An 18,518-nucleotide genomic window follows, 5' to 3' on the forward strand; every position below is an offset into this window, starting at 1 on the left:
ATTATGTATACTACATGTAGCAGTGTACACAAAGAGTGGTCAATATTTACTGCACTGGTCATTGTTTCTGTACTTTCCGTCCGCCCGTTTTACCGTCTGTCTGTCCCAAAGTCTTGTGAACGCTTCTTCTCCTTTATGGCTTATTGGATAGACTTGAAACTTTGTACAATGCTTCATTGCCATTTGTAGATGTGCATATTGTCAAGACAGGAGGATCCAGTTATTTTCCTAAAAGTTATTGTGGATCTAAGAGGGGTGGAGGATGTAAAATAGCATGTGAACACTTCTCCTATATGGCTTATTGGATAGATTTTAAACTTTGTACAATGCTTCATTGCCATTTGTAGATGTGCATATTGTCAAGAGGATCCAATCATTTTCCTGAAAGTTCTAGTGGATCTAAGAGGGGTGGAGGATGTTAAGATAGCTTGTGAACGCTTCTCCTTTTATATGGCTTATCCGAAAGACTTGAAATTTTGTATGGTAATTCAATACCATTTGTAGATGTGCATTTTGCAGGGACAGGAGGATCCAATTGTTTTCCTTAAAGTTATAGTGGATCTGAGGGGTGGAGGGTGTAAAATAGTTTGTGAACACTTCTCCTATGTGGCTTATCGGAGTTCATATTGTCTATGTTCCTGCTCATGCTTTCCCCTCATTACCATGCAGTTCATTAAAGGAAGGAGGTTTCATTTGGAGCACTACCAAGTTTTTCATAAAAACAATCTCTAGTTATTTTAGCACTTTTCGTGCTAAACTTGTTCTGCTAATTTCAAATGCAAGTATGACTTCATAAACTAGAGGTTAGGGTGGGGCTAAAATAGGAATAGAAGTTTACGTGATACCTGAATACAGAGGAATATAAGGCATCCATACGTTATGTGGATTTAATGTGGGTTAAGTCATGACCCCATTTTGCTTAGGCGGGGTTGAAATTTTTTCATGGAAATAAAGAGGGTATAAAAGCATATTTTTAAGATCTGAAGAACAGCAGGGCCAGTGTGAGTGATGTGGCCTATGGCCCCCTTGTTTCATAATGTTTTTGACTTGAAAGTTAAATGTATTCTACTCCACGTATAATTGGAAAATAAAATGATGTTAAATTGTATGGCATATTAGCTTTAGTATTTTTCAACTAAACAGACCTCAGTATTTTTAAATGCACAATGGTCGGAGAAATGTTTATTTATTTTAAATAAACAGTGGCCAGAGAAGAACACCTTTTCAATATGAGGTCAAAGGTGAAGGTCACTAAGAATTTTACTAATGATTGTATAACTCCAAAATTGTTTTTCCTGCAAACTTTGTATGTAATGCTAGGCAGGTCATAAGTGGAAATAAGCCCACGTATATTTTAAACCATTAGATCTCAGTTCCACCAACATTACAAACCTCGTACATATCAATAAGGAAATCAAGTTGTAACAGCTTTGTAGGGAGATAATATGAATATATTACATTCTTGGATTTTGGGAATTCTAAAATCAATAACCTTGATTTTAAGTCATTGAAAATTAATGACCACTTAATCTCTACATGCCATTTAGGTTCATCAACTAATGTATTATCACCTTAAAATCTTTTTTATTTTGAAAATGGAATTTGCAATGTTTTCTGTTAAAATAAAGAAGGCCATTGTCAGTGACGGATCCAGGCATTTCGAGGGGGGGGGGGGGGGGGGGGCAGTAAACAGAGATGGGTGTTTGGGGCTGTATTGGGGACCTCAGTGAGTCCAGGGCAACGTCGTGGTGGCAAAGTCCCCTGAAGCTACTGAATTCTTACAAAATAAGACGTATATATTTTAGTGTTTTTGGTCATATTTCTATGAAAGAAAAATGGAACATGTAAAAATTTGTGAGGGGTGGGGTGCTCATGGTCTGACGTACCGGCGCTGGATCCGCCACTGATGGTATACAGTTCGTAGATGCTGAGGAAATTTTTTTTAAAATATGTATATTAGTTGTGCATAATTCTAAAACGGGATTATAAAAGTTTTGAGATTCGTTTTATACTTTGCGCGGTATATCGATCGGGTTCGGAATTACGCTTGCATCTAGCATAGCAACGCAGTCAACACGAACGTAACGGGAACCGTTGAAAGATGGACCAAACAAAAAGACCACTTCTGATTCCCCCCGAATTCAGTACATATGCCGAGGAACATGGTATCTTTGATATGTACAAGGTTTGTAATGTTATATTTCAATCATGTTGACGAGATGTAATTTAATGGCGTATATAATGCACAGCTCAGCGTACATTATTTATATGAATGCATTTTCCATAGGCCTATTTAAATTAGGGCCCAACGAACAGTCTATCTTTTGTCATAAGAATAACTTAACATAAATTTGTGTCTGAAGAGAATGAAAGATGATGTTTATAATCAATGAATGGAGTACATCATACCCTATTTTATTTACACGTTGTTGGTAAATCCATAGGGTTCAAGGGTCGAAACCCGCAAATCGTATGGTTTTCACTGAGACTGAGAGTATATTATTAGTTAAACTATGTAACGAGTTTAGCTTGTAGTCAACTGATTCCTGTACATACACATTCTAGCTGATATTTACTTATGATTATATTACAAGTTTGAAACTAAGTTAATTAAGTCTGTGCATTTAATTCACCTTGCAGAGGTTGATAGAACACCTGATAGTAAACAAACCTGAAGACCCTCTAGCATTTCTTGTTGAACAACTGAAAAAAGAAAATGATGATGGTGAGTACTTTCCATTTTCTCCACTCTCAGCCAATCCTTATCAATGCAACACTTATACCCCTCCCCCTCTCTCTAAAGACAGGGGAGTGAGAAAAGGAAGTGCATATACATGTATCTTGCAAGAATTATTATAGATGAGTCTGCTTTGATAAAATAAGAAGCATGATAGCATACAAGTGTTTGTCAGTTTAAAGTTGCAAGAATAAATATAGATGAGTCTGCTTTGATCAAATAAGAAGTATGATAGCATACAAGTGTTTGTCAGTTTAAAGTTGTTGACGTGTTTTGGTTCTTTGGTGCTTGCAGTACCACAGGTCATCATTCTGGGACCTCCGGCCTCCGGCAAAAAGAGTATCAGCAAACTGTGTGCCAACAAACTACGAACAGCTCACTTGACGACAGAAAATCTCATCCAGGAGTCAGAAACAGAAATCAAGATGAAGGTCATGGACCTACTCAAGAAGAAAGAGGTAATATAATTAAATAAAAAGTTGAATATTTAATCATTGGTTTACATCGATTGTCGTGCACCACCAGTAGCAGCCATAATTAGCCATACACGTGTAACAGGAAGGAAGAAAATGCAACAGACCAGATTGGGATTCGAACCTGGGCCCCCTGAATCTCTAGTCAGGTGCTCTGCTAACTGAGCTATCTGGCCACCCCTGATCGAACCCGGCTGACAGCTACACTCAGTTAATAGAAGAGTTATTTCCCTTGTTTACATACTTTAATTTCAAAGTGACAAACTGCTCAGAGTGAGTGAGTTACACAGCTCCAGAGGAAGAGATGAATACAGACAATATTATTGAAAGTAAATACTTTAGACTGAACAGTTTCTCACTTCACTTGTGTGCGACATCATAGTTGTTTCAGGTCACTGTGTATTCTACATGATTGAATTCATGCAAGGGACAAGAGAAATGTTTTTTTTTTAAATAATTCTGACTTTCCTTTAAAAAAAAATGTCATTCACTGTTAAATTGTAATTTAAAACTATTTTAATTAGGCATTACTATTATTTTTCTAGTCTAGCAATCTTTGTGTGTGGGTCACAGGATCTGATTTTCAGTCAGATTGCAAATCGAGGAGATAAAAAATTTTTTTTAGAGAAAATACCAGAAACATCGCGTATGTCCTTAAAAGATGGGGAGTCGCAAAATTTAGATGGTAACATGGCATCCAGAATGTTTCTTTAATTGTATATCTTTCTTAGACATCTTTTCATATTGGTCTTCAACAAGACATTTATTTAGGTTTGTTATGGACTGTCTATGGAAATTTGTCAGGTTGTAAAGTCCATACATGGAATTTAAAAGATGAAACCAAGTCAGTGACAATCCTGATAAGTAACATTATCTAGACTAAATGTTATATGTGTCATTTTAATGTTAATAAATTTGGAAATTATTAATGTAGCAAGTACATGCATTGTTTTTGTAAGGTAAATTTACTTATGATACATTTCTTTGTTTGCCAATTTATACATGACACTGGATTAGTTGAAATTGCGTTAATCGATACTTACGTGTACAATTGAACTTCAGTATTTCAAACACTAATATCTCGAATATCATGGATATCTCGAAAGTTTTTTCTTGGTCCCATTGAGTTCGAGATAATGAGGTTTGACTGTATATATATCTGTGCATGGTCAATGACTGTCAATATTTGGTATTATTTTGTTATATATACAATTGTATGTTCAAAAAGTTTTAAACAGTTTAGAGAATGTACTTGAAATGTTTCAGCCTGTACCATCTGATATCTGGGTGCAGATTCTGACAGAGAGATTAAAATTAATGGACTGTGTAAAGAAAGGCTTCGTGTTGGAGGGATTTCCCCAAACGAGAGAACAAGCATTGGCATTGCAGTCAGTGGGAATGCATCCAAAACATTGTGGTGAGGATATCTAAATCACAGTTCATATCCAAAACATTCTAGTAAGGATATCTATAATTACTGTTCATATCCAAAACATTGTGGTGAGGATATCTATAATCACAGTTGAACATATCCAAAACATTCTAGTAAGGATATCTAAATCACAGTTCATATCCAAAACATTGTAGTATGAAGGATATCTATAATTACTGTTCACGGGGATATATTCAAACCATTGTATTAATTTTAACCTTCATAAATATTTTGGAAATATTAATCTAATTAATTTAAGGTTCTCTATAAAACACATTACAGTCTACTTGGCCAGCAAGACAAGGTTTTTCAATTCCCACAAGTATCAACATACATGTATATTTGTATTGTTGATTCTTGTACTGTGATAGTGTCCATCTGAATGGATTTTAAATCAGGAATACCGTTGATCTAGTTGTCACTGTGTATAATACTATTGGTGGGCATGTAAATGTTCTTCAAATTATAGAAGACTAAATCAATAAATTGTGGACTACCTTATCAGAAAGAGAACTTTTCTTTCACTTCCGGTAGTCTTTATTTGTTTGACTAATTCAGACTTTTGAATCCACTATCTTTTAGTTATTTGTTGGACTAAGCCTGAATCTTGAATCTACATGCACTATCTTTTAGCTATTTGTTGGACTAAGGCTGACTCTTGAATCCACTATCTTTTAGCTATTTGTTGAACTAAGCCTGAGTCTTAAATCTACATGCAGGTGTTGTTCCTGAGTCGGTAGATTAAAAGACTTATCTACCTGAATGAAATGCTCATTTGTTGTGTAAATTGACATTATTAAGAACAATTGAATAAACACCTATTTCCTGTTGCAGTAATACTGGATGCACCGGACACAGTCCTGATAGAGAGAGCTCAGGGAAGAAGGGTGGATCCAAAAACTGGAGGTAACGGTCACATCCTTTAAATGAACAAGAATAGTTCTTTTTATAATGAGTGAGCAACAAGAATTTTTTTTAATAATGAGTGACAAGAATGGTTGTTTTTATGATGAGCGAGTGACCCCTGAGTCTGTATATATGTACTGCAAATGACTTCCTTAACGAGAACTTCATTTTTGCATAAATTTTGCAAAGTAGACTTATCGTTAAACAAGCTTCTCATGAATTAATAAAATTTTTTTTTTTTATGTATTGTTGAACAAAATGGACATTTATGAAAATTATGTCTTGCTAGTAAATTTTACCAAGCAAACTTTTGGGTACTATGTTGCTCTCTAGAAAGGTTGGCTACTTTGGCAGATGAGTAAAATTTACCAAAAATAAAAGCACCAAACTTTTTTCATTTGTATAAATGATACATAATTATGTTAAATGAAATTCTGCCTTATGATATTGTGCAAATATTTTAAACTACTTTTTTGAGAAAAATCTGCTAATAATATATTTCTGTCACTACAATTACCGATATTTAGTATACAGAATCACAAAATTTAAATCATTTTTACAGTATTTTATATTTCCACTAAATAGTAAATGATGATTTTTTTTACTCATGTGTTAAGCTTTATTTCTACAGACATTTACCACACAACATTTGACTGGCCTCCCAATGGCGAAATCCAGAATCGTCTGGAGGAAACACCAGGCTACACAGAGGAAGACATGGTCAATAAACTCATAGAATACCACCGACATATTGACGAAATCCTAGAGTGCTACAAAAAGGTCGTCAAGACGGTTAATGCTGATCAACCCAAAGCCGATGTATTCTCACAAGGTGTGTATTTTGGGGGGAGGTGAAATTTCACATTTTACAAAGCCTGAAGGTGCTGTTTTCTTAACAATGCTTTTTGGCAAATGTTACAGAAATTTCATCCAAGACTTGGGAATTCATCTCAGTCTGAAATACATATGTATTCATTTTCATTGTTGTACAAAATATTATTTGTAAAATGCGAATGCTCTTTGAGATGATGTGATTTTTTTCCCCAGTGTATTCCTACCTGTGCAGTCAAACCCGGTCCAATGCTCCCCACACCCCCAGGATTGTACTACTGGGACCCACAGGCTCAGGGAAAGGTGTTCAGGCCGCCCTTCTGGCAAACAAGTACAACATTGTCAATGGTATGGAATCCAGTATTAAGTCAGATTACCATGTTACCGTATAAGTGTAATTTTTTGCGAGAAAAGAATTTAGCGATTTTTCCATAAAAATGAGTATATACAGTTGAACTCCGGTATCTCGAACACTGATATCTCGAATAACATGGATATGTCAAAGTGATTCAAACCACTTATTCTTTAAGTATTTTACCCATGATATCTAGAAATCTTCAGATATCTTGAAGCTTTATCTCGGTCCCATTAAGTTTGAGATATATATTCAGTGAGAGCTGATTTAAGTGACTTTATAATTCCAGGAAAGATAACTATTTCTTCCAATATGGAATAAATTGTTAGCGATATTCAATTTTAGCAATCTCATTACTCTTGCTAATAATGCCAAAATTAAATCCTTGCTAAAAATTCTGCTTACATGGTATAATACAGATTTGATGTAATGGATTTGACCTATATATTGGGTTATCGATTTGACCTATATATTAGGTTATCGATTTGACCTATATATTGATGTAATCGATTTGACCTATATATTGGGTTATCGTGCCTGTTTTATCATACATGTATATAGTCATCCTAACGCTGTCCTCTCTTGCAGTCTCCTCTGGTTCACTAGTAAAACAAGCCATTGCAGACGAAACAAAGGCAGGACAAGCAGCAAAGGCCTACATTGAGAAATCTATGATGGGTAAGGCAGCAACATCCTATCATACTGTTTATCATATAGTCTACAGTATAAAATGACCTGTTAGACATATCAATAGTCTAGTTTGAAATAAGGGGTATAGATTTATACAGATGATTGATACTGCTAGACATAGTTTTAATCTTTCAATGAGCAATGATATACAGACGATTGTAATTCAGCATAGTTTTGCTTTCAATGGGTGATATACACAGCACATTTAAACAAGATAAAGTGTAACAGGTGTTCATCTACCAGTTGACATAGACAGTTTACATTAATTATCATAATCCATACATGCAGAATTTAAAATGTGCTCTTATATTGCAAATGGAAAAGACGTGTCTTTGTTTGTACATCGTGTTGGAGTATTGTGATAGAAAATCAAATCATTTTGTTTTCAAATTATTTTGTTTCAGGTAAATGTTAGGTCATATCAAGTAAAATGTTAGCAATTAAGAAGGGGCGGAGGGATCGTAGTAACCGAGTCCTTTCTTAATGGCTAGAATTTTACTTAATGTGATCTAACTTACTTAGAAAATAACCCACTTTTTCATTGGCTGATTCAAAGTTCTGCACCAATCAAATTTTTTCTCTCTTTCTTACAGTACTCGAAGGTGTCAAATAAAAATGTGACATCACTGAATGTAAAAAATTCTTAAGGAATAAGTGCATCACTTCATAGAATATTTAGTAATTGCTGATTGGATGAAAAAGTGGGTCATGTTCTAAAACTTCTAAAAGAAAGTATGAAGTCATAAACTATTTCATGCAATATTTCTAAAGACAGCAGGCACAGTTTTAGTGTTATGAGAACAATTTCATGCTATCCTTTTAAAGAGAGCAGGCACGTATCTACTTTTATGAGAAAATCATATACTTGTGTATCACTTTTGAGTTTTAAATACATGACTTAAAATGTTTTCTCAAAGGCTTGAATGGAAATGAGGGGGTTAAATGTAAGTAACTCTATTACCTAAGGCAAGTCTAATGCTTTGTTTAGTATAAATCAATTCCTGTCTTATTCTTCTAATCTGACTATATTGTAGAGAAAACAACTTTGATTATTCTACTTCATGATTTCATTACACTGTCAAATTTTGAACAAAATCCGATTTGTATGTATAACTGATTACTTGTAGACAACACTTGTGTGACTCGATACGTTATACTGAATGTGGTAGACATTGTATACAGCCTAATCAAGTAGATTATCAAGTAAAACATTCAGAAATCAATCCATTGTTTACACAGTGTACAGGAAAGTAGCCATGAAATCACAAGAAAAACATAGAGTATACTCACCAATAAATCAGAGCAAATATATATTGTATTAATAAATTCAATTAACTTGTCTAGAATCTCTACAAAGAGAGGCAACTCTGTTAATTCTGCCTCATTAATAGATAAATAACGTGTATACTCAGTAGCTTAACTTTTCTTTATTTCAGATTCTCGTTAAACTCCGATTATTCTTTTTGATTGATACAGTGCTTTCATTCCTGTTGATAATTTTAGATGAATAAGCATTCTTTCTGCAGAGTGACTTTGACAACAATCTGTGTTGTTCATTTCCTATTTAGATGGGAATCTCTGATGATCCTATCATGGTACAGCAATATGTATATATGATAGAATCTCAACTTTTATAAATATTCATCCAATAGTGTTGATATGTGAACTTCTTGTAAATATAAATATATGCACAAGACAATATTGTTGGTTTGTTGCTGGACTAGATTTAAATTTACTGGTTTGTCCTTGTAGTGCCAGACAACATAATCCTAGACATTATGAGGGAGCGTCTTGGCCAGTTAGATTGCGTCAGTAGGGGTTGGGTCCTCCATGGCTACCCCCGCACCCGGGAACAAGCAGAGGCCCTCGCTAAAGACGGATTTGTTCCAAACAGGTGAGAAATGGATACTTTTCTTCAGTCCATTTACATTTTCCAGATTTCAAGGCAGTCTGAATCATGACAACACTGCATGTGATACTTAAAACAGTCATTTTGTTTTTTGCAGAGTCTTCTTCTTAGATGTTCCCAATGATTCTGTGATAGAGCGATTAACATTACGAGCCACTGACCCAATCACAGGAGAGCGATATCACATGTTATACAACCCACCAAGAACTCAGGAAATCAAAGAGAGACTACATAAACATCCAAAGGACGGTGATGATGCCGTTCGCCAGAGGCTCGCAGAATATTCTTCGTACGTAGAGGAAATTGCAGATTACTACACTGAGGCTCAGCATGTGAATGCGGACCAGGATCCTCACACAGTGTTTGAGTGTATCGAGAGTATGATTGTAAATCCACTGCCAAAGCGATTTACTACATAAATTAAACCGATCATCCAGAAAGACAAAATGTTTAGGTGACATCTTTTGACATTACAGAAGACTATTCTAATGAGTTTATTAGTTTATAATGACAATTTGTACATTTTAAAATCTTATATTTACAAAACACATGTTTACATTGTATTGACATTAAATATGGGACATAATTATTTGAATGAAAATTATGATTTGTTGTATGTTATATTTTAGGAAGAGTTATGCCCCTTGCAATGCAATTCCCATGCATTGTGATGTTAGAATAAGGGCTCCACAAAGCAAATCATTCCCTTGCATTAACTATAACCCAAGTGTTTAAAACCTCAAAATCATTTATCACCATTATACATGCACTACATCCATGCACAATCCCTTCCCAGTTCATGGTGAGGCGGTAATAGCAATCTGATAGAAGGCCGATTCTACAAGAATGCCACCTGAAAATTCATCACCACTGTGTAATTACTGTGTTCACCTGTAGACAAGATTCATTCCTTCAAAAGAAGTGACAACAGCTTGGCCAAAACCAGCTTGAAAATCAACAAGGAAGGAAACGCACCAGACGATACTTTTCTTAATGACCTATCTACACACACATTGTACGCACTGAACACCAATATATACATCCTGTTCGTGTTTTGGTGGTCTTCTTCTTCTTCTAAACCAATGACTGATACAATATTGATAACACAGATTTTTTTTTATTTGATGTTTTCTGTGGTGGTAATGACAAAATAATCCTGTGTAACAACACGGATGACATTTACACTGGCATACTTCTATATTCACACAAGCATCTTTTACATGATAAAGCAGAACTAAAGAAGGTCATGCAAATGGAAGATACAATAATTAGCACACATAATTAATGAGGCACAGCTATGTCCTACACACCCAAAGACAGACCAAAGGGGAATCTTTAAGTTGTTGTAATTTCCATGCATGGTATAACACTTTTAAATTCAGCCAATTGGTACTATACAAAGATTTTTAACCAGTGTATTTGTTTGTGAATTGGGTTTAACTTTTCACATTAAATGATAATATGTATATATTATAGATCTACAATATAACAGCCACCTGGGCTGTTTTTATAAAGTATTATATATGAAAAAATATTTGACACAATGCATTGCTTTTCTACATAATACAAAGACCCTCTGAAACTTACTGAATTTATAAACAGTGAGAGCAAATGGAGTCTAGTGCCTTATTTTACAAGATACAGATTTATGTGTAAAAAGCACCACCTGCCATTTCAAATAACTCGGTCTTTGGCAATCAATTGCTGTCATGTGTTACATCAATACATTTGATTAACTCTGAAAAATCTACAACCTGCTCAAAATAATTTAATACTTGAAATTTAATGTACTTTTATTTCCAGATCCATTGACTAGAAATCTTAAAGGTAAATATATCATATATGTATAAATTGTAATATCTGATCCACTCTTTAGAGGAAAAATCGTCATTAATTAAAAAAAAAACACCATTTATCTAGTAAACCACAATACACCAACATTTCTGACAATTATGCATTAATAAAAATACACGTTAAATATATACTTGCATGTTATGTAATATCCCTACTGCTTTAAATCTATCAAGTTTAACAATTAGTATTCTTAAAAAGACTTACAATTTATCCATACCCAACCTGCATCAACATGTACCATTCAACAAAACAAACAAAATAACATAAACAATTAAACGAACACGGCTGTTGTAGTAAGTGTATATTTCTAGCTCTTCTCCTTTACAAAACGTATTACATGCATTCTGCAACACTTTGCTGTACATAGTGCCAATCCAAGACGGGAGTTCTTAATTTATACCTAATTATAACAAATGTAGACTACCATTTCTTTTTGTGTTCATCCATACTAACACCACCGGGTCCATGAGCTACCACCAGCAGGAGACCCCCAATGACAGACAGGGTTTGGAAAAAGTCATATTTCAGGAAGTCCCTCATTGGCTTGTATGCTGGGATGTTCCAGAAGGCGTTGAAGTAAACATTGAGAAACGATAACCAGACGACCAATACTAAAGCTGATAATTTTGTTTTATATCCCACAGCAATAAGTATGATAAGTGCGGTGCCCACCAAATTCTGAATAATCTGGAAGAAGTCCATTTCAAATCTAACCAGGGTCAGGAACATCAAAACGAGAAGAATTCGGCCGCTTAACTGCATGTACTGTTTGGGGTTATTCTCGCCTAGAGAGGGGAGTCCAGCAAATAAACTTTTTCCTTCTGCTCTGTCTTCAGCCAAAAGCAGCAACACGCCACCAGCTAACGCCAAATTTCTGGAATTGTAAGAATTGTTTTTTAGCTCTTATGTTTTCAAAACTGAAATCATATTGAAAAATCATATGTACGGGGTGCATCAAAATATCTCATATTTTCAGGTGGTCATCAAAATCAAGAGGCACATGGGCCACATGAGTCACCCTGGCCCTGCTGTTGTTCAGACACTGTGATTTTTAAAATAGATTTTTGCAATGTTGAATTCCATGAAAAATGTTGACACCATATTGTGACTCCAACCTTGCCCAATAGGGTCACGACAAAACCATGATACAATGTCATCAGATAAAAAAAATCATAGTATGAAATGTAAAGTCTTGCCATAAGGAACTTATATATACAAATTTATGAAAGCCCTACCTTAATAACTTTAGAAGATATTGCCTAGGTTCACTTTTCATAAAAGTAGGTCAAAATCCAAGGTCAAGATTACAAAGTCAAACACTTTCATACCAAAAGAAAGGTCTTGTCACAAGGAATGCATACATGAAATATGAAAGATGAATCACTAGCATTCAAAAGTTGTTAGCATGGTTAAAGTTTTAAAAAATTGGGTAAAACTCTAAGTCCGAGATCACAAGGTCATACATCATGGCATTAAATAAAATTTCTTGCGATAAGGAATCTATATGCTAACTAGTGGGTATTGTTTTTTTTACAAAAAAAACAAACAGATGTCTCCCCTTCAAAGTTTGATTGTCTACTAACCGGGGCAACAATAATGAGTGCAAGCGTAAGAGGCAATAACAACGGCTTGCATCAAAATCAATGGGTCAAGGTAAAAAAAATTTGGTACAGTACATCTTGTCTTAAGGTGGGTCCTTAGTCCTGGATTTTTGGGGTTTAGGTAGCATTTTTTTGTTTGGAATCAATAAATTAACATTCAGAGTAATGAGAAAAGGCAAAATAGTTAAGGATTTCCATATTAATTTTCATTACAGACACTACTGAAGTAATGCACCCCTATGTAGATTTTTATGAAATTCATTGGAAACAGTTATCTGTTGTTATTTTAAAACAAAAACAAAACAAAAAAATAATTTAAATTGCATTTATTTATCAGGAAACATGTCAAAAACTAAAACACATGTCATTTTCAATCTGTTCATCAAGTTTTAGTACAATAAGTGCAAAATTATTGAATTAGCCTTATTCTCCAAAATGTTAAAAAACAAACAAATATGGACACAATTTCCTTATAGCATGGTTTACATATCATTTTTTCTGTTTTTATTAGTAGATGTACATATGTTATATTTATTTATGGGAAAAAATCCATACCTTTCCTTAATAATTTCAAATCTATAGCTTCCAGAGTATGTATACCCCCATAAAAAACCTAAGTCTGGCACCATACAGCTGAGCTATTCAAAACCACTCATGGATTAAAATTCTATGTAATTTCATGAAAAGACACAGATAATAATTCCTTGTCACCTTGGTAAAATGTTTGTGAAAAATATAGGAAATCTATTGCATAATGGACTTGATAAATAATTTAATGTAAACAGAGTTATTGTCCTTGGATTCAACATTTTGAAACACATCATTGACTATTCAAATATAACTAACACTTTTGAAATATTTTATGGCTAACAAGATTTTTTACAATAACTATTGAAAAAAGACTCCAACAAAATTTATGTTCCAGTCATTAAATTATTGACTTTGCAAAATCTTAAGACGTCACAGGAGTGTGGAACTACGTTAAATCTGCCTTCCATGTTGTAAGTTTGAAAACCTAATGTCAAAGGGTTCTCTGGTTATGGTCTGGACTATACTTTGATGTAAAAGAGTGACCTTGACAATGTAAGTAGGTCAAGATCAAAAAATGTTGGTGATGTGCACCCCCTCCTCAATATTGCCTTTCCATATTACAAGTTTGCAGTCTTGATGTCAAACAAATCTTAGTTATGAAATCATCAAGTTTTTTTTTAAACATGACATTGAATGAAGAAATGGGTCATGGTAAAAAAAATTTGGCACAGTACATCTTGTTTTAATGTCTGCTTTCCATATTGTAAGTTTGAAATCCTAATGTCAACATGGTCAAAGGGTTCTCAGGTTATAGTCTTGACTATACTTTGATGTAAAAGAGTGACCTTGAATGAAGAAATGGGTCAAGGTCAAAGAATTTAGTACAGTACATATTGTCTTAATATCTGCTTTCTAATTTGTAAGTTTGAAATCCTAATGTCAAATAGTTCTCAGGTTATAGTCTTGATGTAAAGAGTGACCTTGACACGTAAGTGGATGAAGGTCAAAAATGTTTGTGGTGTGCACCCCTCTTCCATATAACCTCTCCATATTCCAAGTTTAAAGTTTTAATGTCAAACAGTTGTCAAGTCAGCTTTGGCCTGGACTATATTTTGACATAAAAAATTGACCTTGACTTTATAAATGGGTCATGGTCAAACATTTTGGTGGAATTCCCCATTTCCTCATAATGTCAAAGGGTTCTAAAGTTATGGTCTATTCATGTTTTTCTTAATTTGACCTTGAATGAAGAAAGGGGTCAAGGTCAAAAATTTTGGTGCAGTGCACCTTGTATCTATGTCCTCCTGCCATGTTCCAAGTTTGAAATCGTAATGTCAAAGGGTTCTCAGCTATTGGCCTGGACTATATGTTGACGTAAAAGATTGACTTGACTTTATAAGTGGGTCAAGGTCAAAAGTTTTGGGGGCAGACACCCCTCCTCCATACCATCTCCTTATGTTCAAATTTTGAAGTCTTAAAGTCAAAGGGTTCTCTAGTTAGGGCCTGGACAAAATTTGGTTGAAGAATAAGAAAAAAAATGACAAAAACAATGTTCGAGGTCGTATGTCATGAAATCAATCGTCAAATAAAGTCTTCCCAACAATTTAATGCATTTAACTTTATTTATTTAAGAAATACTAACCTACAATTTCATATTGAAAATATCATCCTCATGAAACTAAAGTTCTGAGGACAACAAAAATATCAAATGTTCCAATTTTTAAAAAATTTATAAATAATTCATTATCAATTTTAGCAAGGAGGTATTTTGGTATACCTGACTCTTCTGTCAATAGTGAGTGAGTTTTAGTGTAGCTGGAAATATTGCTAAAAGGTCCAGTTAAAACAAGCACTTTTTCATTCACTCATAGATAAATGAAAATGGATCAGTATTGGAATGAGTGAATCAGTTAGTGTTGATAAACATTCATCAGGAGTTGACTATTGTCTATAATTCCTATTGTGTATAATTCTGGTTACAATCAATTATCGAATTGAACTTTGGACAATAAGTTCATTGACTAAATAAATTTATAAAACACAACAGTAAATACGTTTAATTAAGATTATCATTTAATCAGAATGGATATTATATGGTGTACCTGTACTTTATCATTATATTTTTTTCAAACAAACGTAAATGATGTTCAAACTATCGATTATTTAATCCATTGTATGCTGCTGATTCAATTCAATAATCATTTGTAATTTTCGTCCGATTTTGCAACACTAGTCATGGCTTTTTCAAATCCAGTGATTCCTGAGAGAAAGATTTTTTAACAATCCATCTTACTTTTAACATTTCTTATCAACTTCTCTTGGGTAGAGGCACTGTCCCTTATTAGAACAACTTGAATCCCTTCACCAAAGGGTGATTTATGCAAATGGCCCAGTGATTCTGGAGGAATTGAAAATTTGGTAAGTTTAAAACAACAATAATGATCAACTAATTTTGATTGGTAAAGCCCATTTAAACCCTTGAATCAGGGGTGAGAGCTAAAAATATTTAATAGTCACTAGTCACCATGAAATCTGCTTGCATAACCATCATATAATATGTGTACACTGTACATGTCATCCATTTCCTGTTATTACTAACATATCAAATCTATAAGAAATTATCATACATACCTTAAAAGAAACTTCAAATCCCATAAAATGCTGTATGCAACAGTCTGGAAAAGAAAAACAACATAAGAATGAATATTCAGTGATATGAAGCAGTCAATACAAAATGACGAACTGTTATTTCCTCAAATTTAAAGAGTTTTATGAGATGTGAAAAACAACATCTGTTTACATTCCAGCATGAACAATATTCATCTTGCATATCATTCACATGTCTGACTTATAGCAAGTGGCTTATATCTCAAACCATTTTGTTAACATTTGATTAATTATTATTTACTGTGAAAATGTTTTCAGATAACTGTGAACAATCTTTAGGGAGGAAACGCTGTTATAGATGGAAAGTGTAAGATATATACACTAATTTTTTTTAGTTTGAAAGCCTTAATTCACTTATCTAGTAATTAAAACACAGTTTTACTTAAGGTGAAAGTTATAACTGAAAAACTTTAAAATCCCCTGCTAGATTTGAACCCACAATCTACAGATTAATAGCCTTACATGTTAACCACTGAGCTAACCAACTAGATTTCTTCTAAATTTGTTTTAAAAGGAAGCCAGCCATTATGACAATGTGTTGTTCCTCTTTAATAGTTCACTTCTTCGTTCAATATCACTACATATAAATCTAAGAAAAGTTCTCTAACACTGGAATTGTGCATACAAACATAACCCAATGAAAGGCTCCCTGACAACAACTTACCTGTAAAACTATAATTCCAACAAGAACTCCACAAGCTATTGTTACTTTAAATCTGCTCAGTACCATTACACAGCCTCCCAGCTGTCCAAACAGATTGACCAGGACGAACATGGTGGCTAGGAAGTACCCACACCCCCAGGTATGGTTCATGTAATCCCTCTGCTCCCCCCACTGGTTCCACATTCGGATTCCATCTTCTAAGAAGGTGCTAATGAGGCAAAACCTGGCCACATGTGGCAAGATATGCTTACTTTTACGAAGCACCTACAAAATACGGCATGACAGGAATGTATTGCATGCATCTAATTTAAACCTTAAATGACATGATGGTTGACTTAGCCATTCTGTTAACTAATCTAGTTTCATATTCTGCGCAAGTGCAACCTCAGTCTACGCCGACAGCAAAAGATTTGAACATGATTCCAGCTGTATTCTGGTTAAATCTAGCGACTAATCATTTCAATAGTTCAAGTATGGTACATGTAATTTAAAGTGATTTTAAATATTGACAGTTGTCACTCACTACTAGGTATAAAAAAAAAAAAAGCACGTCAAACCTAACATATTTCAAATTCATAAAATGTAATACCACTAAACATGTAGTACAGTGTTACTAAACACAGGGTGAAAGTGTTTCATCACATATGAATTTGTAACTTGTAATAATGTTCTGACATTCATTGTTAGATTCTGGGATCTTTTAACATAGAAATAAATTGCAAAAACATCCGTATTTTGTTACCTGATCAGCAATATCCTCCGCTTTATCAATTAATTCATTTCTTTGAGCCATTGTTGGGAATATCTTCGAAATGTGTATTCTGCTTTCACAGGCCACGTACCCCCATGAGAAACCGGAAACGGGAAAATTTGTATAGTGTGAACCAAAAGTCAAAATCTCTAATGTGGAGAAAGCTAAGTAAATTGCTAAATTGGAAAGATTTAAATAAATTTTTGAAATTGCATTGAATATAATAAATTTGAATTGATCAGTCTGACTTCATCAAACACATAAAACGAAGCTTTTGTTTAAAAAATACCAACTAGCCGGTATAACTCATGGGGAGTTATTTCACTTGACATAACAGCCGCCACGTTATAAAATTTTGTTTTTCAAACCCGATGTTTTTTTTCTTCGGTTCCTAAATAAATGATGATAAAATTATTATGAAGTTTTTAGTTTAGATAAGCAAATGGAACACTGTGTATAGTAAATACAAAAATATATAATGTTTAATGACATCCATGTAAATTGTTTTACTCCTTCGAACTTTCTTTCTTTTCTTTTTTTTTCATTTTTCTAAAATTCTGATTTTGTTCAGTATATTAAAGCTTACACCTAAAGTTTTACAATTATTGGGTATCTATAGTTGTGGTTGTATTTTTAATAGTTGACTCCCTCTGTAATAATGGTCAGCTTGAACATCATAACAGGGGAGACATAAGGCTTTTGAATGTCGTTGACGTTGCGCAAGCGTTATAAACGCAACGTCATAACATCGATATAATATAATTTACGTAATAAGAAGTTTTGATGGGAAAAAAATAATTGAGATGACAGGGGTATGACAGTTAAAGCGAACGCAGCATAAAACGAATTAGATATTTTTCTTGCGACATTATACTTAGGTAAATTATAATGGCTAATCTAAACTTGCGACTTAATCAGAATTAGTCTATATTTCCTCCGTGATCTTCATAACTTTCCTGTTTTAAACCAACAGGAATACATGTATATTATCACAATATTTTAAAAGAAAAGTCCATAATAAACTCTTCAGAATGTTTTCGCTCATCTTGTGATTTTCAGTAATTTGTCATGCAATAATTGTAAATTAATCTGAAATGATTACAATAAAAAGGAATAG

The 18,518-nt window shown here is 33.8% G+C and overlaps 2 protein-coding genes across 3 annotated transcripts; one reads left to right on the forward strand and one right to left on the reverse strand.

The window, feature by feature from the left end:
* Nucleotides 1-2,031: 2,031 nt before the first annotated feature.
* Nucleotides 2,032-9,934, forward strand: LOC125679674 (adenylate kinase 8-like). 2 transcript variants are annotated; one of them, XM_048919087.2, is made up of 11 exons: nt 2,032-2,185; nt 2,641-2,725; nt 3,032-3,195; nt 4,477-4,627; nt 5,477-5,548; nt 6,180-6,380; nt 6,596-6,727; nt 7,323-7,412; nt 8,342-8,368; nt 9,177-9,318; nt 9,431-9,934. In XM_048919087.2, exons 1-11 carry the CDS (start codon nt 2,102-2,104, stop codon nt 9,750-9,752), a joined length of 1,470 nt encoding a protein of 489 aa, XP_048775044.2. In that variant the 5' UTR covers nt 2,032-2,101; the 3' UTR covers nt 9,753-9,934. The 2 variants fall into 2 exon arrangements, with proteins under 2 accessions (XP_048775044.2, XP_056013492.1); XM_056157517.1 differs by lacking the exon at nt 8,342-8,368.
* Nucleotides 9,935-10,430: 496 nt separating this feature from the next.
* On the reverse strand, nt 10,431-17,750 carry LOC125679675 (surfeit locus protein 4-like). The gene is made up of 4 exons (XM_048919088.2): nt 17,393-17,750; nt 16,651-16,914; nt 15,951-15,994; nt 10,431-12,061 (listed from the first exon to the last, which is right to left on the reverse strand). Exons 1-4 carry the CDS (start codon nt 17,441-17,443, stop codon nt 11,608-11,610), a joined length of 813 nt encoding a protein of 270 aa, XP_048775045.1. The 5' UTR covers nt 17,444-17,750; the 3' UTR covers nt 10,431-11,607.
* Between the last annotated feature and the right edge of the window lie 768 nt (nt 17,751-18,518).

The sequence above is a fragment of the Ostrea edulis genome, chromosome 2, assembly GCF_947568905.1.
Source record: "Ostrea edulis chromosome 2, xbOstEdul1.1, whole genome shotgun sequence".
Taxonomy (NCBI): domain Eukaryota; kingdom Metazoa; phylum Mollusca; class Bivalvia; order Ostreida; family Ostreidae; genus Ostrea; species Ostrea edulis.